This window comes from Salarias fasciatus, chromosome 8, assembly GCF_902148845.1.
Source record: "Salarias fasciatus chromosome 8, fSalaFa1.1, whole genome shotgun sequence".
Lineage (NCBI taxonomy): Eukaryota > Metazoa > Chordata > Actinopteri > Blenniiformes > Blenniidae > Salarias > Salarias fasciatus.
The window spans coordinates 2,140,963-2,164,962 of NC_043752.1; the positions used below are offsets into that span (position 1 = coordinate 2,140,963).

At 48.4% G+C, this 24,000-nt stretch overlaps 2 protein-coding genes across 13 annotated transcripts in view; one reads left to right on the forward strand and one right to left on the reverse strand.

The window, feature by feature from the left end:
- Positions 1-916: 916 nt before the first annotated feature.
- On the forward strand, positions 917-4,804 carry g6pc3 (glucose-6-phosphatase catalytic subunit 3). The gene is made up of 6 exons (XM_030098065.1): positions 917-1,224; positions 2,105-2,211; positions 2,296-2,386; positions 2,465-2,583; positions 3,421-3,562; positions 3,634-4,804. The coding sequence occupies exons 1-6, from the start codon at positions 1,007-1,009 to the stop codon at positions 3,974-3,976; spliced, it is 1,020 nt and encodes a 339-aa protein (XP_029953925.1). The 5' UTR covers positions 917-1,006; the 3' UTR covers positions 3,977-4,804.
- A 212-nt stretch (positions 4,805-5,016) lies between these two features.
- Positions 5,017-24,000, reverse strand: part of tanc2b (tetratricopeptide repeat, ankyrin repeat and coiled-coil containing 2b) — a 146,290-nt gene continuing 127,306 nt past the window's right edge. For 10 of the 12 annotated variants that reach the window (XM_030098225.1, XM_030098227.1, XM_030098224.1 and 7 more), the window contains 19 exons: positions 22,937-23,168; positions 21,742-21,911; positions 21,063-21,341; positions 19,569-19,736; positions 19,314-19,474; positions 18,331-18,439; positions 18,050-18,172; positions 17,580-17,816; positions 17,297-17,506; positions 16,776-16,869; positions 15,446-15,579; positions 15,046-15,169; positions 14,353-14,528; positions 13,433-13,565; positions 12,596-12,625; positions 11,427-11,518; positions 10,748-10,894; positions 10,357-10,457; positions 5,017-10,100 (listed from right to left, as the gene is read on the reverse strand). In XM_030098225.1, coding sequence (XP_029954085.1) covers positions 8,048-10,100; positions 10,357-10,457; positions 10,748-10,894; positions 11,427-11,518; positions 12,596-12,625; positions 13,433-13,565; positions 14,353-14,528; positions 15,046-15,169; positions 15,446-15,579; positions 16,776-16,869; positions 17,297-17,506; positions 17,580-17,816; positions 18,050-18,172; positions 18,331-18,439; positions 19,314-19,474; positions 19,569-19,736; positions 21,063-21,341; positions 21,742-21,911; positions 22,937-23,168 — 4,773 coding nt within the window. In that variant the 3' untranslated portion in view covers positions 5,017-8,047. The remainder of the gene's footprint in view (positions 10,101-10,356; positions 10,458-10,747; positions 10,895-11,426; positions 11,519-12,595; positions 12,626-13,432; positions 13,566-14,352; positions 14,529-15,045; positions 15,170-15,445; positions 15,580-16,775; positions 16,870-17,296; positions 17,507-17,579; positions 17,817-18,049; positions 18,173-18,330; positions 18,440-19,313; positions 19,475-19,568; positions 19,737-21,062; positions 21,342-21,741; positions 21,912-22,936; positions 23,169-24,000) is intronic. The other 2 variants (XM_030098226.1, XM_030098228.1) reach the window with 1 other exon arrangement.

Below are 24,000 nucleotides of genomic sequence, written 5' to 3' on the forward strand. Positions count from 1 at the left end.
GTCTTTCAGATGTTGTGCTGTGGTTCCAAATGTGATCACGACATGTGGTTCCAGGTGTGAAGCTGTTATTCCAAATGTGCTTTCAGTTGATGTAAGTGTAAGGGACTGAAATGTAGTCAAATGAAGAAAACAAAAACGTTTTGATACAAAACAAACACAAGTTACAGGTTTATTAAGTTTAAATATGAAACAGAAAGTGTTATGGTTTTCTATGTTTTAATATAAAACAGTCAACCCCCCCCCCCATTTTTTTATTATTCATTTTTCTTTTCCAACACAGAGAAGTGAATTAGTGATAAAACATTTCAGTTTATGTGGTGTAATGATAATGAAACATTTCTTTTTGTGGTTTGTGTCTATAAAACACAGTTGAATGTGTACATAATGCACTGTAAGTTAGATGGTTCTGTTCACCAGAGTTCATGTATAACTTTTGCATCAGTTTATGTGATGGAGTTTTGTAATGTATTCTGCATGGTGTTTACGATCTATTTTGGAGATTCGTTGAATTCATGGATTTACTGAGAAAGATGTGAATGTGTCAGAATAAAATGGCGCTGGTCTCATGAACATCGTGTTTTCTTCATCTGCTCTTCATTGATCTACAGATCCACCATACTCAGACTTTGGTGTATCTCATGGACTGGCCCAGAGACCCCTAGCTCTGGCGCCGGTTCCATGAACATGGTGTCTTGGTTTCAAATGTGATGCTGTGGTGTCAGATGTTATACTGTGGTTCTAGATGAGTTGTCAGGTGATGTTGATGTGATACTGCTGTGGTTCCAGATGTGCTGTCAGTTGATGTTAACGCGATGCTGTTGTGGTTCCAGATGTGTCGCCAGTTGACGCTGGTGTATTTTCAGTGGAAGGGCGCCCTCTGCTGGAGGAAGGCCAGTACTGTCCTGTGGTTCTTGTCACTTCCTGATGTAGAAACCATCCACAGCTCCCCTTTGACTCGAATACCCGCCAGGTGAGCGCGTGAGGAGGAGAGGCAGCGGACTGCAGGATGGAGGCCTTGTACACGCAGGGGATCTGGGTCGCTGAACGGCTCCAGCAGCGGTCCACAGGTCGAGAAGACATCTGGCAGGTTGTCACTCACATCGGAGACCCTAAAGCAGCTTTCCTGCTCGTCTTTCCCTTCACTTACTTCTTCAGTAAACGAGCTGGAGTGGCGGTGCTGTGGGTGGCAGCAGTGTCCGAGTGGCTCAATTTAGTGTTTAAATGGTGAGTCCAGCCGAACAATCCATGTTTTTAAGGTTTAGCGGCAACGTGTTAGCATGGAGGCTAAGATGTGTGTTTTACGCCAACAGCCGTCAGTGTCACCCGTTATTTTGGCACCATTGATGCTTCTTTCTTGAAACAATAATTAGTTATCAGATTGAAATGAAATAAAATCACGCGTTTTGTTATAAAAACGAAACGGCGTCTTTGACAACAAGGCAGTGCAGCGCTATAAACCGTCCGACGTGAAACAGAAGAGAGCAGCGGAACCTTTATAAAGGATCGTAGTTTGTTGACTTTCAGTCACTCAGACGGTTTCTAAAATAATGACATTCTCATACTTTAGATGCTAGGTTGTAGTGATTCTATTTGAACTAAATAACAGGATTTCTAACATGAACCACTTTTTTATTCTGATGCCCTTCATCCAGTTTGAAGTGCCCTTTTCTGTTTTCGTTTTTTATAATATTGATAAATGTTTCTGAATGAAGCCTGAAATGTTGGGAAAAATAAGCAGCAGCCTGACAGAAAACATCCTTAACATAATCTTCACTGACAACATGACCTCTACAGATGATTGTCTTGTGAAGGAAATGCATTTTTAACTAATATTGACGTGATTTATCAATGGATCAATTATATAATAAAATGATGTACCTTAAAAAAGTAATAGTATATCAATAAAGTTGACATTAAATTTATTTTTACGTCAGTACATTTCAGAACCAGTTCAGAATTTAAATTAGTCTTTTTTAATTCAACCATAGCATTATTTTTCTAACACAATAATGTGTAAATTTGTATGTTGTGCCATTTATTTGTGTGGCCTTCATGACCACAGGATGGATGGATGGCAGCTGATCTGAATCCTGGTTTTCCACAGGATGCTGTTTGGAGAAAGGCCGTTCTGGTGGATCGGAGAATCACGTCTGTTTCTCCAGAATCAGCCCAGAGTTCAGCAGTTTTCATCCACCTGTGAAACCGGCCCAGGTGGGAGGTGTTGTGTGAATCACGGGCAGTACATTGAGTCCTTTGGTGCAGTCTGAGGTCCAGAGTGGTGGTTCTGTCTCTCAGGAAGCCCCTCGGGACACGCCATGGTGACGGCGGCGGTGTGGTGGGTCGTGCTGTCCTCGCTGGGTTCCTTCCTGTACGCACGCAGTCGCAGGTAAACACAGTCAGGTGAACAAGCGTGACACGATGGGCAAACATTTAGGAATACATGTGGATCTGTGTGTCCTTTCAGTGTGGTGTTGTCGTCTGCTCCCTACCTGTTCTATCTGGTGCTGCTGGTTTCAGTGGGACTCTCCAGGATCTTCATCCTGGCTCACTTCCCTCATCAGGTCGTAGCAGGGAGCATCACAGGTACCGTGGATCAGCTGAAACATGCAGCTCTCAGCACTTTCACTCAAACTCTTCTTTAAAATACCGAACACTAAAAATACATGAAAGTTTTTATAAGGAAAGTGAGCAATTTGCTAACTTCTCTTTCTTCCAAAACAACGAATTAAAGAAAGGAGAGGAAAAAGTTGTTCATATTTGAGAACTTCTGTGAATCGTGGCAACACCTGTAATGAAAGTAACAACTTGCATTTAATGTCTTGATGTGAAAAGAAGCCCAGTAACAAACTATTTGCAAGCTTCTTGCATTTATCTTAAAAATAGGAAGGAAATATAACAAATATTTGCTTGAAAATCCTGAAAACGAATCAAACATACATTTAATACATCTAATAAGTCATATTGATAAAAATATATTTTCGTTCTTGACAAGAGTCAATAATGTCCAGTCAGTTAAAACCTTTTGTTTTCAGAAAAATTTTGGTTATTTTTTCATGTAAATGTGGACTTTCCACCTGTTTGAATGTTCTTTCAATATTTTCATGAACTGATTTCGATAGACTGATTCAGTTTTCTTCCTACTCCTTTTCATTCATGTGAAAGTCTCATATGGTGACAACTCTTTCATATCAATCATTAATTGGATGTCTTCTTTTTTTACATGTTCAAAATAAAGCTTTCAAATCAAATTGTACTTCTAATGTAACTTTTATGCAAATAAACTGACTTTCATTTTGAAAAATGACCCCAGTTGAAGAGTTGAAGCCCCTCCAGTGAAGTGCTTTTTGGTATTTGATCAAATCTCTCTGTAAATGAGAAGCGCTGTTCTAAAGCGGCGTCTTGCTGCTCGGTTCCGCTCAGGCTTCGTGCTGGGCGTCGTTCTGAACCGCAGGGTCCCAGAGGGACGTCCCCTGTCCTTCTTCTTCGGCATCAGCGTCGGGCTGCTGCTCGCCGCTCTGGCGCTTCACGCCGGACTACAGCAGCTGGGAATCGACCTCTCCTGGTAGGAGTCTCTGGATGGCGCTCAGTCACACCAGAGTCTCCTCAGTAATTCGCCTTCTCTCGCTCCTCCAGGTCCATCGCTCTGGCGAAGAAGTGGTGCAGCCGTGCGGAGTGGATCCGTCTGGACACGGTTCCGTTCTCGTCCCTCACTCGGGACTGCGGCGCTCTCCTGGGTTTGGGACTGGCCCAGTACTGGAAGCCCGGCGGGTGGTCCCTGCCCTGGGCTCCCAGGGCGCTGTCGCTGGCCTTCTCCTCCATGGGGCTGTACCACGTCCACCGGCTGCCGCTGCCGGTCCGACCGGAGCTCCTCTTCTACGGCCTGTTCTTCGTCAAGTTCGTCATCGTGCCTCAGATTGTCATGATCCTGGTCCCTGGGCTGGTGCATCTTTTCACAAACAAGAGGAAGAAGGACTGAGTGAGTCGTGTTCTCTGGCTTCTGTCCATCTTCAGCTTCATCCAGGTCAGGGTGGCGGGGCTAAGGGGGCCGATCGCAGCTGAATGTAGGGGAAGGTACAAACAACACTCACAGTCATCATCACCTCTTAACTCCATGTGCATTTTCCAAAAAAATGCACACATGCAGAACATGCAGACTCTGCAGAGGAAGCTTCTCCAGCCTGGACTCGAACCATACTTGCTTTGAGGAAAGACAGCTAACCGCTCCAGTCCCTCCCGGCTGTGTTCAGTGTTTCTCTCCGGTCAGGTCCTGTGTGGAGTCTGCATGTTCTCCCCGTTCCGTCCAGGCTCGCTGGTTTGCTCCTGGTCGAGGTGAAGTGGCGTGACTCGTGAGTGTGTTTGACGTGGTGGACTGTCCAGGATGGATCAGATCTAACAGACGGATGGCACATCCTGAGGTGTCGGGAAAGTAAAACCATTTCTTCTAGATGCAGCGTCTTCTTTAAAAGTGTAAGTTGGAATTGTTAATTGTTAGTTCATTTTAAGTTTACAGCATTTTTGACCAAGTTGTTCGTTCATAGCTGGAGATTCTTTGTTGGGGTGAAGAAGTTCAGTCTTGAAATTTTCAATCAAAACACTAAATGTGCTTTTTGAAAGTGTATTTTAAAAAAAGCTTTTTTGAGGGAAGCAGGTTCAATCTGATGGAATCAGATTAAGAAAATGTTCATTTTGGCTTCCGGGTGCTTGAAGTCTGTTACAGCGGAAGAGAAATGTTGCTCCATGTAAATAAACTTTGATACACTGCTGTGCTGTTGCTCCGTGGACAAATATCTTTCAAACTGATAAAGTTCTGTTGATAAAAATGCATGCCTATCGCTCTTCTTTTTTTAAATCAAGTCATTATAACATCCACTGCCGGGATTTGAACCAGGATCCCTCAAGACTCAACCCGACCGTCGGTTAAACACACACTGGTGAAATAAGTAACCGCCATGCGGGTTGAGTTTACCCGCCGCTACATGAGCTGGACTGCACAGATTACAATCAGTTATCATGAGATAAAAACACATTCTTTTTTATTGTTTTTAATTAAACGTCTTATCACAGCGATCTGAAAGCTCACATTTACAGACAAGAGAACTCTGCTCAGCAAGCAAATACATTAAAAGAAAAGAAAAGAACCTGTCGGTGTGGCGAGGTCTGAAGGACAAATCATAAGGGTAGTCTCCATCCAAACACTGCATCTCACACACACACTCGCGCATACACACACACACACACACCGGGTGGGGCTGGGGGGGCGGGGGCCGGGGCCGGGTGGGGGCACCGCTATACATGTTTCTGCTTGAGCTCATGGAAAGAATAGAACATGCATCAGACTATTTACAGCAAACTAATATACACAGACAGCTTGAAACCACACACCCTCAACTCAAGAGAATTAAATTAAGTATGGTACAGATTCCGCCTTCATCTCGCGTCTCTCCAGTAGCAGGTGAAGGAGGGTGAACAGGAGACGGCTCACTTAGATATTCTTTTATCACACATCCAAAATAAAATGTTACAGACAAATGGTCTATAACCTTTCCCACATATACAAATAACTTGAATATTTTCATTATTCCACATCAACTCTGAATATAGAGCTTCTGGATACTAAAATCTCAGTCTTTATTATTATTATTTTTATATTGTTGTAGCAGTAGATTTGACGTATTTTCAGAATGTGTGCAAGGCCAGCGGATTAGACCGGCGGTTTTTATAGTTCTCTGAATATTTTTAATGATAAGGACTATGATTGGCTTCTTGCTTCGCTAACGAACCCGAGCTGGACAGAAAGGAACATCCCAGCCAGTATGTACAACTTGTGCTAGAAAGTCTATATATACACACACACACACACATCTCAGCGGTTTAAAAACGTCGTTTGCTCTTCGTCTCCTCATTCATCACTGCATTGCAAATAAAAATAATAATAATGATCGTCTGGCATCACCGGTCGGAGATGTGACCGATCACACACACACTGTCTCTGAATCTCAACCACAAAAAACTAAGTAAAGTTACATAAAGTGCACCCTTAGTTAAGAACTTAACAGGCATTTTTAGTGCAGAGGTGGCTGAATTAAAAATGCGTCATGGTTGAAAAGGAAACGGGAGGGAGGGAAACGCCTGGAACCTGGTCGTGTGTGCGTTTTGCTTGCTTCAAGTCGCTGTGCGCTGTCCGCGTTAACCCGTCGTCAGCGAGGGAACCGGGCGCGATACAATCGCCTCCGTTCGTCAGCGATCCGCGTCGTCTGGACAAACAGGAGGTTCACACCGGAGGTTATTACATTCGATTCAGAGGTTTAGGTCTAAAGCATCATTTACCTGAATAATCACGGCAAAGAAAGAGAGAAGAAACTAAAAGTTAGGGAGCTACAGATATAATCAGCCAAAGCACAGCACCAGTCACAGAACTGAAGTCATCTCAGGACTAAAAAAGACTCATTCTGAGTCCAGGAAGTCAAAGTCTGATCTCACTAACGCCAGTTTGGAAAGATGTTTCAACAAAATCCTGATGGTAGAACTTCTTTTAAACACAAACTGCTGATTTCTCCTCTGTTGGTTCACTTTGCATCGTGCTAATAAAATCCTAATCTTTATGACAAGAGACCATAAGTTGTGCCTTTTTCTGTGTTTTCTTCTAAACTGGCTGAGAGAATCACTTGGATATAGGAAACATGAACAGCAGAGACTCTTCTTCAAACCTGACTGATGCATTTATCTTCAAAATAGTAATGTCACAAATATATATATTCAAACATAAATGTTATACTATAATCTAATAAACCATATTTAGTGTTTTTTTGTTTTAGCTACACAACAATAGTCAATGTCAGATCAAGTCTAACTTTTCTCACACGATGAAATATTAGCAGTTTCGGTCATTTTTACGTAATACTGAATCTTGTACCTTAAATTCAATCACACCTCACAGTTAAAATGTTCTTTTTACGCACATTTCAGTGAGTGGCCTCGAAAGGCTTAATTATTCAGGGTTAATTAACAGATTTTAATCACAGTTATAATAATGCATTTTATTCACAGGCGCCTTTCACAACATACAAGGTTAAAAACAAAATGAAAACCAAAAGAAATTGTAACTTTTATGTAACTGCTGTGAAAACAAACAGACTTTTCCATCTAAACGTAAAGCTTCTCCAGTGAATTTAAACCCTGTTTGATCGTTTTCGTGCCGAACGAAGGCTTTTGAAAACCCGGGCCGCACAGCCGACGGGCTGCTTTGGACAGAAATCAGCGCAGCGCTTTGCAGACAGCACGGCGAAGAGCTTCAATTCCGACGCGACAGAGGCGATCGTATCGTTCCAAGTTCGGGCGAATCCCTCGTTTCACTGGCCTGGCTTTCTGTGACGAGCAGCGCGATGCAGAGGAGGGGTCGACGGAGTTAAATTCAAAATGCAAACTATTTCTTTTTTTCTTTCTATGTACAATATATAACTTAATTATAAATATTGTCATTTTTCTCTAAGTACTGAGTTGTTGAGCCTTTTTGTATTCTTCTGAGCAATGTACAGTATTGAACATAGAATATTGTTTTACATAGAATAGAGCCTACTAGCAACCTTGGTTAAGAGCACACTTTGAAAGAACAGAAGATGGATAGAGTCCACAAGTAGAGTCCGATGAGTCGTACTTTCACACTCACAGTCCCGCCCGCTGGGGTCACCTGGGGGGTGGGGGAGGGGGGGGGGAGGGGGGGTCTTTGTGCCGCACATCGGTCTTTGATTCAGAAGAAGGCCAGAAGCCTCCCGTTCTCCTACCTGTGTGCCGAATATGATGATGAACGGTTCCCTTCTCACTGCCAGTTATATTTTCATAGAAGATATCGTCTGATAACCTAAGTGTGGTGTGTGTTTGTGTTTGCGTGTGTGTGTGTATGTGTATGTGCATGTGTGTTCTTAGTGAGTTCTTTAAGCTGGGTTTGTCCATCTCTCACACACACAGGTCACATATCGAGCTAAGTATCGTTTCTCTCTCTCTCTCCATCTCTCTCGCTTCCACTAACAGTCCGAGTCCAACCGTCCAATCAGACATTCGACTCCACAAACGGTCTCTTTGGTTTGATGGGGGATGTGGGGCCTTGGGTCCGGGAGTCGCGGGACAGCTGGCGGTACATGTTGTCCTGGTAGGCCTGCGCCACGGGAAGAGTCCTCGCCACCTTCACGTCTGGGTAGGTGGGCACCTGACTGACCCGCTCCATGATGTCCCCGCTGCCCCGCGAGCCGTTGGCCAGCTTGCCGAGCGACGGCGGCTGGGTCTGGGAGTAGTAGTCCTCCTCCAGCAGGTGCCCGTTCTGGGCGTTGTTGGTCTTGTTGTAGTAGGCGATGTTGCCCAGCGAGGCCGGGGGGCTGTAGGTGGAGCCCTGGTGGACCAGCTGGCCGGGGGAGGTGGGGCTGATCGCAGAATCCATGGAGGTCATGGCCCTGGACCGCGAGGGCTGCTGCAGGTACTGCTGAGTCCGCGCCGTCTTGTCGATGATGCCCATGAAGGGTGTGTTCCGGGAGCGCGTGGGCTCGCCCTGATACAGCCCCCCGCCGCCCTGGGACGGGGAAATGGGGGAGATGTCGTCGCAGGCGCGCTCGTACGTGGCTTGCAACGGGATCTCCATCTGCGGGATGGAGGAGGACGGCCTGAAGCCCGGAGCCAGACTGGTGGTGGATCCAGTGGAGATGTTGTTGCTGGAGGGGGAGAACCGGAGGCCGACGCTCTGAGAGTGGATGAGGGGCCTGGGGGTGGGCACGTGCTGCTTCATCTCAGTAGTATTGGCACTTACAGGGCGTCTCACCATGTGGGGGATCTCCGGAGAGCCCAGCTGGCAGGAGGGCATGGCGTTGGCACGCTCCAGCACGTGCTCAGAGACCGGGTAGTAGGCGGCGGACTGGCTGCGGCTGATCTGCGGCGTTTGGCTGTAACGGATGCCCCCCGGGCCCCCGCTGCTGGCGCGGTAGGCAGAGGAGGGGCGCTGGGGTAGTTCATCCTTCAACAGGCTCGACTCCATAACCCCTCCTCGGCCGCCGTGCTGACAGAGGGCCCCAGAGCTGACGCTGGCCTGCACCTGGGGCATGGAGCGGCCGTCCAGAGAGGGCTGGTACACCAGGCGGCTCTCCATGTCCACCGAGCCGCCCTGGTAGCGACCGCCCATGGAGTGGCCCATCGGGCCGCCGTAGCTGCTGTTTCCCATCACGCTGCTGGGCTGGTTTGTGCGAACGATTTGCGCTATGGAGGGCTGGAGGCGGAGTCCTTGGGCCTGGTGGTGCTGGGAGGAGATGGAGGGCTGCGAGCTGAGCTGGAAGGAGCGCTGGCTGCTCATCTTGGAGAGGGGGGACTTGGGCCGGCCGGGGAGCTGCTCCGTCTGGTAGCGCACGGGCGAGCCGGACTGCGACCTGTACAGACAAACGCTCTCCAGCGGCGGGCTGGCTCTGTACTGAGCGGAGCGGCGTAACGGGGAGGGCGGGGGGCTCTGGTGGTCCCCGGTCCCCATGGGCGGCGGGCTGAAGCGGTAGGAGGGCTGGTGCACGGGGGAGGTGTGCGGAGGACTGTGGCGATAGTGGGAGTTCTGGTGCGTCGGGGAGAGCGAGGGCGACGTGGCCTGGTACGAGCCCCGGGTCGGGGAGGACATGGAGGAGGACGTGGGGTGGTACTCGTACGGCTGACCCATGGGCGAACCTCCGGCCAGGTAAATCTGATCGGGATGTGTGGGGGACAGCGGGGGGCTCTGGATGATGGGGAGGCTGGAGGGGTTGGCGAGGGACTCGGGCGGAGGCAGACCCATGGACATGGCCTCCAGCTCCTGCTCCAGGTAGTCCTCGTCCTCAAACAGGTCCTGCACGGGCTCCATGTCCTCCAGACGGGGCTCCGGGGGAGGGGGCAGAGGCATGGACAGGGACTCCTCCTCTTCTGGGGGAGGCGTAGGAGGAGGGGAGGGCGGAGGCTCCAGCTCCAGGTCCTGCTGCTGGTGCTCCTCCTGGGTGAGCTGGCGACACTCCTCCTCCACCCTCTGGAGCAGCCGCTGGATCTCCCGGTTGTTCGGGCACTGCTTCATGGCTTCGTTCAGGTCCTCTAAGGCTTCAGGAAACTGTCTGTAAACAGGAAACACGACGGAGTCACGAACTGCAGAGATCATTTCTCACCCCGTTTACACGACTGATTGATTTTAAGTGAAAATGAACTTTCGCTGTTTTGTGTCTGTTTACATGACAGCAGCACTGAGAGCCACTAAAAACATCTTTTTGGAAACGCGTCCACTAGTGGCTCTGTATGCTAACTCCAGCGGTTCCAGCGTTTCTACCAATTCCATGTCTTTCTTTGATACGAAGCGTTCTAAAAGCAGCGTACCTGCTGCTACGCTTGGCGCGCGCTCTGGCGTAGTACGCCTCGTACGATTTTGGTTTCAGCTCCAGTGCCTTGGTAGCAAATTCCTCAGCCATCCCAAAGTCCTGAAAACAGATTGATCAGAGGACAAATCGAGTCAATTCATTTCCAAATCAAACTTAAAAGTGACAGAGATTTAATAAAGATCTGCACAAGCACACATCAGATTAGCAATCTAATCATCCAGACGTTTTCCACTCTGCTGTATCCACTTCAGGGTCACACAGGCTGGCAGTGATCCCAATACACACACACACACACACACACACACACACACACACACACACACACACACACACACACACACACACACACACGTAAACCGTCTTTAATTGCCTCGTCTCAGATCACTTACATTCATTTTCCTCCGACATCGGGACAGATTGAGGAAGAGCGATACTTTGAGTTCCCTGAACGTCTTGAGGTCCTCGCTGAAGCCTTCGCGGGGAAACTTTTTCAGAGCGTACTGGTAGCGTTGTGCAGCCTCCTTCACCTTCCCCTTCTGTCGGGGAAACACACGGGAATCCGGTTTATTGACTCGTCGTATACGTGGCTGAAACAGCCTGGTTTGGCCACATGTGACGAAAATGTTTTTCCACAACCAAATGGCCTCTTGCGGGCTGGTTTTGGCCCACGGGCCTTATGTTTGACACTCCTGATATAACTTCAATAACTCACATACATTAAAAAAAAACATCCTTGAATCTAAATGTGAACAAACTTGATAGAAACATTTTATTCCTGCTTGGGTTTAAATAAAAAATAAATTTGCTTCTACTGCAGTACCTTCAGTTTTACACATTTTATTTTTTTATTTCATCACTTTTAAGCTGAATTACAAACCAGAAATTCCTCTGAGTTGCTTTATGTGTGAAACACAGAACATAAATGAAGCTGTCTTGTTAAACCAGCAGATCATTCAGTTCAGCAGTAAGCATGGATTTCATGAAATAACAAATAACTTGCTGTGTGTGCAGAGTGTGTGTGCAGAGTGTGTGTGCGCAGTGTGTGTGTGTGTGCGGCCGCCTGCTGACCTTGTAGAAACCGTCCCCCTCCTCGATGAGCTTGCTGAGTAAGATGATCATGATGTCGGGTTTGGAGGTGGCCATGGCCCACGTGGCTGGACCTGCGCAGCACAGGGGGGAGCAGACGGAAACAAAAAGAGAGGAGGCAGTGAGAGAGGACACAGCGATCAGGCAGGAGGGAGGAGCGACTGGGCGTCACACTACAGACCACAAGAAGAACAGGGATGAGGACAACAGCCAAATATGAGGGATGGAAGAGAGAAGACAGGCAAACCACTGCAAGAGGAAAGATCACAAAAACCTGGCTTTGACAAGATTCCTTTTAACAGTGCTGAGAGTCCCAGGACGATTCGGTGGACTAATTATAGCAAAGCAGCAAGGACGGTTGAGCTTTACTGAAATAATCGATTAAAACAAGTGTCAGATGTGTTTTTGCGGAGTGAAATCTAGTGTACAGACGTACAAATCAACTAAAATTCGACTTGGCTACAGATATAAATAATATCACTTACTATTATTGATTTAATGAAAAGAAAAAGAAAGCAGAACAAAAGGACTTGACTAATAAAAACAAATGTAAAAATCATTCGTTCGTGCATTCCTGACAGGATCCCTGATGTGATTTGGCATCTGCACGACATAAACACACACCACAGATGTGAAGAGGAGGAGGATCTTGCACAAGGAGACACAATCAACAGAGAGAAGCAGGCAGGGGGGGGGGGGTTTAACGGGGCTCTGCAGGCTGAGTGGTCCTCTGAGCTGGAGGCGGGGGGGCGGGAGCGCCGCTGACTGGCCTAGCTGATACTGAGGGAACCACGGACGATGCAGAGTGTCTGTGGCGGCGCAGAGGAGGCACAGAGGAGGTACAGACACATGCATTCCCGCCGAGTCACAACCACGCCAGTGATACTGTGCACGTCCATCATGCATCTGTGGGATGGGAGGTCAACAGCTCGGCACGACGTCGCATGCTGTCAGTAGCGTCTACCTCTAGGCAGTCCCGACTGCATCACTGACCCTGCTAGTGCCAATGCCTGTCATTATCTGTCAGTTTGGGAGGGTTTGGGTAGCTAAACTCGCCTGCCGACACTCGGGACGACACAGACAACACAGAAAGAGGAGATAGAGCTGTCAAAATGCCTGGTAGGGTGAGAAGTCGACAGCCTTGGCTTTACCTCGGGGCCGACTGGGCAGCGTCTGACATCCTGGGGCCGGAGAGAGAGGCGGGGATGGGGGTCAAGAAGGGGTGGGTGTAGGGTGAAGGAGGAGGAGGAGGAGGAGGAGGAGGGCAGAGGGTGGAGGGGGAGGAGTCCCGGAGGAAACAGGGGGTGTGGGAGTGCGTAAAAGCGAAAGGAAAGAAGGAGAAAGAGAGGTGATGGTGGAGGAGAAGTGAGAAAAGGAACACAGGCAGCAGTGAGAAGCGGAGATAATTGCTTCAGCAAAAAAAAAAAACCAAAAACAAACAAAAAAGAAACTAAATCAAAAGATTTACAGATACTCAACACCGCAAGCGCTAATAACAACCTGTCTCTGAGCAATCGCAGAGGAACAGAGGAAGAGGATGTGATTGAGAGAGGAACAGAGAGCGTGAGCGATAGAGACGAACGAGACAGAGAGAGAGAGAGACGGCAAAACAACACGGCAGCAACAGTAGTACGAGGAAAAGGAAGGCGCACGAGAGCCATAAAGAGCCGAGGAGAAGCAGCACGGTGCAGCAGGAGGGAGGCACATCACAAACAGGACGTGGTTTACGCCACATGGAGACACAGACCTGAATCCATGGCTTAGTGTCGCACAGGGCTGTGTACTGAGCAGCAGGAAGTCTGCACTCACAACCAGTGCCATGTCCGCTTCCAGGCCTTCATGCAGCTCATGCTTCAACTCTAGTGCATCAAATACGTTGCTTCTCATTTTACAGCCTGTTGAAGTGGCGCGACGAGGCCAAGACGGCGCACTCAGGGTCCACCGTGTGCTGAGCTGCTCTCCCCCTGAGTCCGACGGCCTCTTCTTACCTATCTTGGCTCCTTTCTTGAGCAGGGCGACCACCACCGACGTGTTCCTGCAGCCCACCGCCCGGTCCAGAGGCCGCATCCCGCTGTAGTCCACGTGCTCAATCATGGCGCCGTGGTCCACCAAGAACTGGACCTGGATCCACAGAGACATGTCGGCCATCACGACATATTACATGACATGAGGATGCATGTATCCTTACTTTCACAGAAAGACACTGAGAGTGTAGCGGCGGAATAGGTGGATAGAAATATCCAGCTGTGAGTAAATATGGAGTTCACATCATTTCAAACCCAAACTGGCTTTCTGAAAGCACGGAGGAGCGGAAAACATGCACTTTCCTTGATGAGGCTGATTACAGCAATCTGGATAACACACTCAAGAAATGTTGTCTTTTCTTTTGATGATGTGCTAAAAATACAAGCAATCGCATGAGTGCTGTGGTTTAGAATGAAACCAACCGAGGCTTTTTGGTTTTGTCCAATCAGCAGTCAAAGCTTCATAATTTGATGCGTCGGCGTTCGTCGCCGCTGCAGATCGCTGAAGCAGCCTGGTCTGATGCCCAGATTAGAGAACGCAGCTCAGCTCTGAACGTACGACGGTGGCAGAAGTGCCTGCTACTAAAACAGAACTTTAGTTTCTTTTCCTCCTTCAATGATCATAAATGCTTTGTTTCATTTGTTTACTTCCTGAAAACACTGATAGATGTTATTATCCTTGTATATTTCTTGCAAGTAGTGCAACATTATGCAGTTAAATCCGAATTTTGGACATGTTGCACACCTTAGCAGCTGCAATAAACTTCTCAGACTGTAGAAGGCTTTCAGATGCGCCTGGACTGGTCTGAGGTTTTCAAGAGGCTTCAGCTCTGAGCAAACCGGCTCCATCAGTCCGATGTTCTTATCTTCCACCTTCCACTCACCACTTCAGAGTCGCCGTAGAAAGCAGCCAGGTCGAGCGGCGTGCGGCCGTTCTTGTCGGCGTGGTCTGTCGTGGCTCCGTTCTCCACCAGGCAGCGGACCACGGGCAGATGGCCTTTGAGGCAGGCCCAGCTCAGAGCAGTCAGGCCCTCCTTATCCATCAGAGACAGAGAGGCTCCTGGGAAAGCAACATATCTCATCATGTTTACTCTGCAAACTTTACATTTAAAAGTTATGGTGACAGTATTTCACTGTCTTTTCTGGGAGATTTTTCCTGAGCAGCTTCTCTACATCTATAAAAAGTGATTTTCTGACATCCATCCTTCAGGTCTGATTCTGACATGCAGGTCATGTTTACAGTGAAGGAGCTTTTTTTTTTTTTAAAGATCTGCACTTTAATCCTTGAAAGCAACAACACAGAGACGCCAGTTTCTTTTAAAAGGCAAAACTTTTAGTCAGTCCTGAAGCAAGACCAAGGACTGGCAGCGTGACTCACGCTGCATTTATTACACCAGGGAATGGCTGCTCATCCTTATCTGTTAATGCCCAGAGTCTGTTTTTCTGCACATAATCCTTTTTTTTTTTTTTAATGTTGATTCAGATTTGGATTTCAGCCAAGCAAAAAAGAAGAAAAACAAAACAAAACTGCTAATTGGTTCATCATTTGGCGTAAAAGTTCAGTTTTGACAGCTGACCTTGAGCTAGCAGAAACTCAACGGTGCCCAAGTGTCCCTCGGAGGCGGCCATCATCAGCGGAGTGCGACCCTGCTTGTCCGGCAGATTAACGTCGGCCCCGTGCGTGAGGAGGAGGTCCACAATCTGCCGCACCGAAACAAAGCATCCGCGTCACAGAAGAACGGAAAACTAACGACTTTATAACCAATCTGTCTGGAAAATGATGAAAACTGTCAGGAGTCTGTCTTTGCATGTTTGTTTTGAGTAACTGTGAGTTGAGATGAAAAGAAACATGATGAGAAAAAAAGAACTATGCTATAGCTGCTTCTCCTTTCAAATAAAGCAAAACCTCTGCCTATCAGAGAGAGCAGTGATGAATGATAATGATAAAGCTCCGGCGGGATCGGGCGCGTCACTGACCTGCCAGTGTCCCTGCCGCACGGCGCTGAACAGCGGAACGATGCCTCGTCTGTTGGGCTGAGCGACGGCGGCGCCCTGCTCCAGCAAGAGGCGACAGACCTCCAGCTTCCCCCGACCGGAGGCTGCAGTCAGAGCTGAGGGGAGGGGGGGGGAGGAGGAGGAGGAGGAGGAGGAGGAGGCGAAGAGCGCCGTGAGTGGGATTTCTCTACCCAGGAGAAATCACATCTCAAGATCCTCTGAGTGCCTTCATGCCGGCGTGAGGAAAAGGCCATCTGTTAAGTCGACACTACGCGGCTTTATGGGCGGCGGAAATGAGACAGTAACATAAAATTAGCATCTCATTGCCCTTTGAGTGTATTTAGCTCACTTGTTAGCAAAAGGTGATCATTAGAGGAGAAGAGCTCAGGAAAGCAAAAGTGCAAGTGACGATTTTACTCCTCTTCACCTGCGATATCGACAATATTTTACTGGAGTACAGCACCGACTCGTCGTTAGACACATTAAATTCACAGATAAATGAGAAGACTTTGATGAAGCAGACTGGTGTGACGCATTTCTAAAGACACAAAAACTAACAATAAACACAAGGTTTCATCCATTGCAATAGAAATGTTGCTGATGGATACACAAATAATCCAAAAAAATCTAGATTAATTAACCTTTACAGCCGCACAGTGAGGCAGCTCTTCTCGATCTCAACAGGAAACGTCTGAGCCGAGAGAAGATACTCCAGTTGAAATGATTAGAATGTCTTTCAATCAGGTGGTGGTGGTGAAAGCTGGAAGGATGAGTCCAACTCATCATATTTATTCCTTTCCATAACGCTGCCTTAACGTGCTGTATTCAATCAGTCTGTAGATACTGATGTTTATATACGGACTCTCCCTCTGGCTCTGCTGAGCAGAACAGCACGTTTTCGTTGACTTATCTACGAACGGCGGAATTAGAAATCATCTTCCAGAGCAGCTGCTCCCCTTCCGATCCCTCATAAACAATAAAAGTGTGGTTGAGCGAGTGCGAGCCGTCAGCTGGCAGCGAGGAGCCGTCCACACGTTTCCACGCCGCAGATTGCGATGAGGTTTTATGGCTTCGGGTTATGACGATACATTACATGTCTCAACACCCTGCCGGGGCGCCGTCCCCCCTCCTACTCCTCCTGAGCCCAGCCCCGTCTCTGCTCCACTGACACCACTGCACTGTCCTCAGCGTCTGACGCACTGCAGCGCTCTGCCGCTCAGACAGAAACCCTGATCTCACTCCGGGTCTCGGGACAAACTGCGTTTGGAGCCGGAGGAGCATTCTGAATCGGCGCTCTCAGCTGCGTTCTCACCCGTCTCGCCCCACAGCGTGTCGAAGTTATTGATCTGCGCCCTCTCCACCTCCTCTTCATCTTTCTCCGGCAGGTCCAGCAGGTAGGAGACAATCTGAGGAGGACACGGATTCATGTGCAACTTTATTTCTACCTCAAAACCTTTTCTGTGACGTGATGGAAGAGGCTGAACTTTAGATGTCAACATCAGCAGCTAATCTGATGGAGACGATAATTAACAGTTTAATATCACTGAGGACGGATTCTCACTTATTATATTAACACTGCGAGAGAGAGAGAGAGAGAGAGAGAGAGAGAGAGAGAGAGAGAGAGAAGCTTCTAAACATGAACACTAATGATTCAGTTATACGGCTGAATTAATTTCACATTAAGTTACTTTTGTGTTTGAGTCACTCTTACTTTTTTATTGCAGCTTTCATAACTGATAAATTGAGATTAAAACGTCAGTAATATCCGATGAGCAGCACGAGGTCGCGTCTGAGCCTCTCCGTCGGGACGATGGAGACCGAACCCGGCCGTACCTCTGTGTATCCCATGCTGGCGGCGGCGATGAGCGCCTGCTGCACGGCGTGGTTCTTGGTGAGGGCGGCCTGCTGCTGGCTCTGAGGGGACTGCTGCTGCGGGGGCGCCGTGCTCCAGTCGCTCTGGATGAGGAACTTCACCACCTCCATGTGGCCCCGGAGGGCGGCGTGCACCAGGGCGCACTGGCCGTTCTTATCCAGATGGTCCACCTGGCGACGGGACGAGAGTTTAATGAGAGGGAGGCTCGCCGCCGCCCTGAATCTTCCTGCTTCCTGCACGCACCTTGGCTCTCTTGCGGCAGAGCGCGGTCACGATGGCCATGTGACCCCCGGCGGCGGCGTAGCCCAGCGGCGTGAGGCCGCTCTCCGACTGGGCGTCGACGGAGGCGCCGAACTCCAGCAGCAGGGCCACCATGTCCATGTAGCCCAGGTGGGAGTGCACGCACAGGACGGGCGCGTTGTTCAGCACCTCCGTTCGGTAGTTCACGTTGGCTCCGCCCAGCATCAGCAGCCGGCTCACCTGGACGAGCGCAGACAGAAAAAAAAAACACGTAAGCGAGAGCAGAGATCCTTCATCTGTGGAATAAACGCAGGAAGTTTTCATTTCTGTTGCAGAGGATTCCGGTCATCTGCCGAACGCAAAAATATTCAAGGGAAGCCAGAGTGACGTCTTGCTTGTAATAATAAATCATCCTGCGTGTCCGGATCATGCTGAAATTGGGTGAGACTCCTCTGTGCGCCGGCTGCCTGTACCTTGATGTTGGGAGTGTAGAGGTTTCGCAGAGACGAGAGCGCAGCTGAAAGGCCCTCCGTGCTGTAGGAGACCCACAGGCCCTGCAAGATGGATGAGGAAACTCCGACTTTCTTACTGAGACCCTTGAAGAGAGAGAGAGAGAGAGAGAGAGAGAGAGAGAGAGAGACGGTGTGTAAATATTCATTACTGCAGAGCTAGACGAGACCACAGCTGTGTGGGGGCGTGCATGTGCACGTGCACGCGGAGGCGCGGAGGAGCGCGAGGACAAATAACGGTATACCTTGAAGATATGTGCTTTGAGGATGTGATGGCCCAGCTCAATCGTCTGCTGCCTGTTCAGCTTGTTCTCCTGCCGGGAGAACCAGAAGGCCAGGAGGGTGTGCCCGCTCCTGCGGAGAGGAGAAACATCGCTCAGCGCGCGCAGACCGAGTCGCCGGGTCGTTACCGAGCGCTATCCGCACGGTCGGCAGAATCAGCTTTAATTACAACACAGGAAATGAAACGTTCCTCCGCCGCCAGATAAACATTATGTACTGTACCTGCAATAAAAAGAGGGAGCTCTCAGTTTAGGCGCTCTGATAACGTTACACAACGCAGTGGGCTGAGGCGCATTCCTGCATGTGGCGCTGCGTTACAGCAACACGTGCTTCTTTCTCATCACTGTGGTGATTACTGAAGCGCTCTGCTCGTCTCCCGCTCACCACCGGCGGGATCATGTGAGCATATTTCACCGAAACTTTAGTTCTAGACTGCTCTATGATGTCCGGGAAATTCTAAAAACTCCCAGAAATGAGACAAAAAAAGCTTTGTGACTATAAACTGGGACTCCATCAGTACAGCTGTAAAATACAGACAAGCTTTGCAGGCAAAAGCACATTGGAAGCCAGAGCTGAAGAAGCAATTCCACACACACGCACGAAAAATCCAATCCAATCAATCCTCTGAAGAAGTAGGTCATTACTGCTCTTAAGCAGAGTTTTCAGGTATCAGATCTTTATCTCAGTATTCATTTTTTCAGCCCATTTTTAACGTTCACTCCTTAAATTTTCCACACAAAAACAGCTAAAGCTTGAAAACACTCAGAAATCCTAAAGGCGAGATACGACATCCGGAAGCTGTTCTGCTTCCTGCTCTGAATCAATCTGGAAATAATCCGGTTACACCTTCACTTCTACAGTTTTTGAACTGACCTGAGAATAGTAACAGAATCTACCGTTTCATTTTCTCTTCTCTGGTTCCATCTCTCTCCTGCCCCGTCCTCACCTCGGATCGCAGAGGAACTTTGTCTTCTCTCCCTCTTCCCTCCAGATCAGCCACTCTCTGAAGGAGGGGTGAACGAACATCCTCGTCCCGTCCCTCCTCTTCACCAGGAAGACCGACAGGTTGTCCACGCGCTGCTGGAAGTCCTCCCAGTCCAGCGTGCCCTGCGACCGCGGACACGACGCCGGCGTCACACAAGCCGAGCGAGCGCAGTTTATCTATTTCCCCGGAGTGTGTGACGGGGAAGGCGTGCCGTACCTGCAGCGAGCCGGCGTTGATGGCCTGGTAGATCTGCTCGTCGTTCAGCGGGTGGAGCGAGGCCACGGCCACGTTGAGCAGGGGGAGCGCCCGCTCGAACGACGACTGCGTGGGGAAGCGCATGTTGCACTGCAGCAGGTACACCTCCGCCAGGTTCACGGGAACCACCTGAGAACAAAACCACGGCAGAACGTCACTCTGACTTCACTTCCACAGATGATGAATAATTCATTTGAATGTTGAGGCTCCGACTATTCCACATGGTCTTCCTTAGAAAGACAGAGCGAATTCATCAGCTGCTATTCTTCAGTCTGGAGCAGCGACTGAATATATGAAATGAAATAAATCTGGGGGAGGGAGATAAAATATTTTACCATGAAATGTACACAGAAACTGTTCACATGCATAATTTATGAAAAAGGTATTGGCTTTATGAACACGGAGGAGTGTGTGTGTGTGTGTGTGTGTGTGTGTGTGTGTGTGTGTGTGTGTGTGTGTGTGTGTGTGTGTGTGTGTGTGTTGGTCTGATGCCTTCCCATACAGAATTTGCAGCCTTATGTTGGATAAAGCGAGAAGACGAACTGATGGCATTTCTGAGGCGGATTTTAAGCTGAGTCATTCGTTTATCTGAGAGGCCACAAAGAACCTTGACTTCAGCCTGTTTCTTCAGAGAAAGCCGTCTGATGAGCCGCCGTTCCGACTCCACCTCTGTTTGAGAGGTTTATCTGGTTGCCAGAGTCTCATGCTCTCTCCATCCATCATGACTTCACCTCTGAGTTCACTAAACAAGAACAGCTTGTTCATATATTGGTAAAAACTCCATGTTCCACTTTAATTCTGTCAAAATCAAGTCTATAAACTGTGTGCAATTGTTTTTTAGTAGTTTAGTAGTCTAGTTTGGGTCTGTTCTAGTTCAGTGGTTGTCAAAGAAGAGGAAATCTGGATGTTAGGATGATTTTTCTCTCTGATTTGTGAGGAAAAAAATGCAAAAACTATAACTAATTCCCAAAAAAAAAACAAATTTTCTCAGCTGTGTTGCCGCAAACACGTAATTGGAGACAAATTCAAACACAGCTGGTGAAACTAGACATGAAAAAAGATGACCGCTCCAGATTATATATAAACACTTACAATATAACTAGAGGTGAGTTATGCTTTCATTTCGTATTAATCCTAAAAGGTGCCAATGCTGTGAAAAACAAGTCTGACATCCAGTCAAAAGACAAAGCGTGTGAGTCTGAAATGTTGGTATTTGTTTGTTCTTTCTTTCCTGTTTGCCTCCAACAAGCTGTTAACAGAGACAATGAGACGGCTGAACGGCTAAACGTCCGCCTCCTCGTTAATATCAGCGGGTCACGGAAGTGATGCTACGTTCAGGCAGGAGCTGCAGTTTCATTCAGAAAAACAAGAAAAAGGCACATCTTATCCGCAACCTGCTGCTGCCTCGAACACACACACTCACAAACACTCACAAAGTCTGCAAACCCGCCGTACCTTATAGCTGGAGCTTTTAAGAACAAGGTAGCCCTTCTCAATGAGGTCAAAGGTGAGTTTGAGGTACAGGTAGGATCCCTGGCTCAGGGCCTTGAGGTGAGCGCTGAGCTTGCCGAAGGTGGTGTTGTCCATCTTGCCGTTGAGCGAGATGTTGTTCTGGATCTCCGGGCTGCTGTGGATGCGGTGCAGGATGTAGCCCTGCAGGTCCTGGTCGATGGCGTCGTTCTCCTCCAGACCGTCCAGGGAGATGCGGTGAAACGGCAGCGCGTTGGTGATCTCCTGCCGCGTGGAAAGGCTTTCTTAGAACTCCGAGGACCAGACGCTGCCATGAAATAAACCGTCTTTCTTCCAGCATGGTATGCGCTGTCTGTTATTTTGTGAATAAAATATGAGATATGCAAATGCAGGCTTTCTAACCCTTTGGGGATTGTGGTTTGAACTCCTGAGCAACAACAACAACAACAACAACAACTCACTTTTAAAAAGCTTTTGTGTTCATGCTCTGCATTATATACATGGAGGAAGAAAGAAAAGGTCACAGACAAAGCAGCTGAGTTGTCTTTCAGAGAAATTCAATATTTCAGTGCTGTGAATAAGAGTCGCTGAATAAACTCTAGTAGCTGAAAACAATGAGGAGCCGCGGTGAATCAGGGCGAAGCTCCACGGCCCCCCCGGTTACCTGCAGCGTGGTTCGGACCGTGACCACCAGTTTGAGCCAGGGAGGGAATTTGTTGATGGTTTTGGTGAGGAAGGACACGATGGTGTCTCCGTAGTCCGGCTTGTGGAACTCGGCCTCGTTGAGGCCGTCGATGAGGACGATCAGGTCCTCGTCGGAGTTGATCTTCCTCTCTGGAAAACAGTCGCGGCGACGCAGGAGATTTAGCGAAAGACGATGATCAGTAGGAAAAACATCATTCACGACATTCTCACACGTCGAAGGTTCGATCCTCATCTGGCTGAAGTGACATTAAGGACTATATCAGAGAAACCAGCTTACCTGTTATCAGTACAGTGAGATTAGGATTAAAAAGTTCAGTTGTGGTTGAATGAGCTGAGATACTTGAGACTAATCCTGACAACAATTGGCTAAATTGTGAGTCTGACAGCTGACTGTGAGCCAAGGTCTTCAGTGAAAGAATAAATGAGACGCTGGTGTCTCAAGAGGGCTTGGTTCCAAAGAGGCAACGCTTTAAAGTGATCAAAAAAGATGGCAACACATTCCGACCAACAAGCCGTCAGATCTGCCGACTGTTTCCTCTTTGGTCTTCAAAAGTGTTTAGCGGAGAAACGAGCAGCACGAAGAGCCGCTCCTGCACCACGGAGGCACGACGCTCCAGTAAGAGTACGAGCAGTACTAGTGTCTGTTCGGTTACTGAACTCAGAAACGTGACTTGCAAAGATTTCACTCGTTTTTACACTTGATCTCTTCAAGATTCAAACTCAAGTCAGCCACACTCAAGGTGTTTGATCATTTTGTTTTTAAATACATAATTCGTTTCAGAGCTAACGCTTAAAATGAAGCAGTTTCTGTGAACTGGGTTCATTAATAAATTAAATGCTGACTCATCTATATTTAGGACGTTACCCTTTAGAATCCGGGGGGGCTTCTCCATCCCCTGTGACTCTTTGAAGCTCCCCAGCTGGGAATCACTGACCAGCATTATAAAGGACTCTACCTTTTTATCTGATGCCCTCTTCCATAAGATAATGTTTCAGCTGCTCCAGCAGATCATGGGCTGTTTGATTCTGCCTGTTTCCGGATTAAAGGCCTTGCTCGGACGCCGCCTCTCGGCGTCGTCCACCCTCAGATTAACCCAACTCTTCGACTGGTGACATTTCAGATCTTACTTTAGAACTCCTGGCGTACGGCGTACCTTTGTAAAGTGCATCCAGGGGCTCGAGGACGCCCCTCCTGAAGGAGGCCAGGGGATCCTGGACGCAGGAGCGCAGACTCAGGACGCTCTGGAGGTGCGGCTCCCGCAGCAGCTGCTCCCTGTAGGCCACCAGGTGCGGCGAGCGGCACAGCAGAGCCGCCACGTTGTGCACGAACTCGGGCACCAGACAGGTGTAGGCGTTATCCGCCTGGCAGTAATGGTACGCCACCACCTGGGGGCGACAGAGGGCGGGGAGAAGGTTGGAGGCAGGTCGCTCCAGCTGAAGGTAAATAAACGCGGTCGCTCTCCTCACCTTGACCAACCTCACGGTGTGAAAACTGGAATGCAGAGGCAGTGTGTGTGTGTGTGTGTGTGTGTGTGTGTGTGTGTGTGTGTGTGTGTGTGTGTGCGCGCGTGACACACTTTTACCAGCCTTTTTTCCCGAGCTCTCGGCGCACAGACAGCTTTCCCAGACTCCACTACAACTACAAGTCATTTGGGATTGGAGTCGACTTCATGGTGGATGATTACAGAATAATGAAACATAATACTTCTGGTTTCACTGCACGCTCCCGGCTATTAATAATTCATCACTTCCGGCTTCCAGGAGAGACCGAGCGGGCGTCTGCACGCTCATGTGTGAGATGACTGTGGCGCTGACGTGCCGGATTTCACAGCTACACGCATGAAGCATGTTCAGATGAGTGGCTGCATGCATAAATACATGAATGGATAAAAGTTATCGTCGCGCTCGTGTGTAGCCGCCTGGAAAATTGTGAATTTTCAGGTAAACAACAACAGCAGCAGGCGTGACTTAGTTCCTCGGGAGGGGGGCGAGGGGGATCAGAAAGAGTGTGGATTTGCAGAGGTGGGGGCACCGATCAGAGGGCAGGGAACAAAAAGACTAATCAGAATGGCAGGCTAATTTTTGGCCACAATGGAATAAAAAGGTTTTTAAAACAAAAGGGGTGAAAAAGGGAGTGAGCTCAATTATTAATGCACAGAGTTAACAAGATCTAATAGCTTGGCTGGGAAATGGCTTTCTGCAGGTATAAATATTTCAT

What these genes read in the sequence shown, in the direction of transcription:
- g6pc3 (XM_030098065.1), top strand. Translation starts at nt 1,007, where the DNA reads ATGGAGGCCTTGTACACGCAGGGGATCTGGGTCGCTGAACGGCTCCAG. An exon ending in CTCAATTTAGTGTTTAAATG is followed by an intron (nt 1,225 to 2,104) that starts GTGAGTCCAGCC and finishes GGTTTTCCACAG; the next exon opens with GATGCTGTTTGGAGAAAGGC. An exon ending in CACCTGTGAAACCGGCCCAG is followed by an intron (nt 2,212 to 2,295) that starts GTGGGAGGTGTT and finishes TCTGTCTCTCAG; the next exon opens with GAAGCCCCTCGGGACACGCC.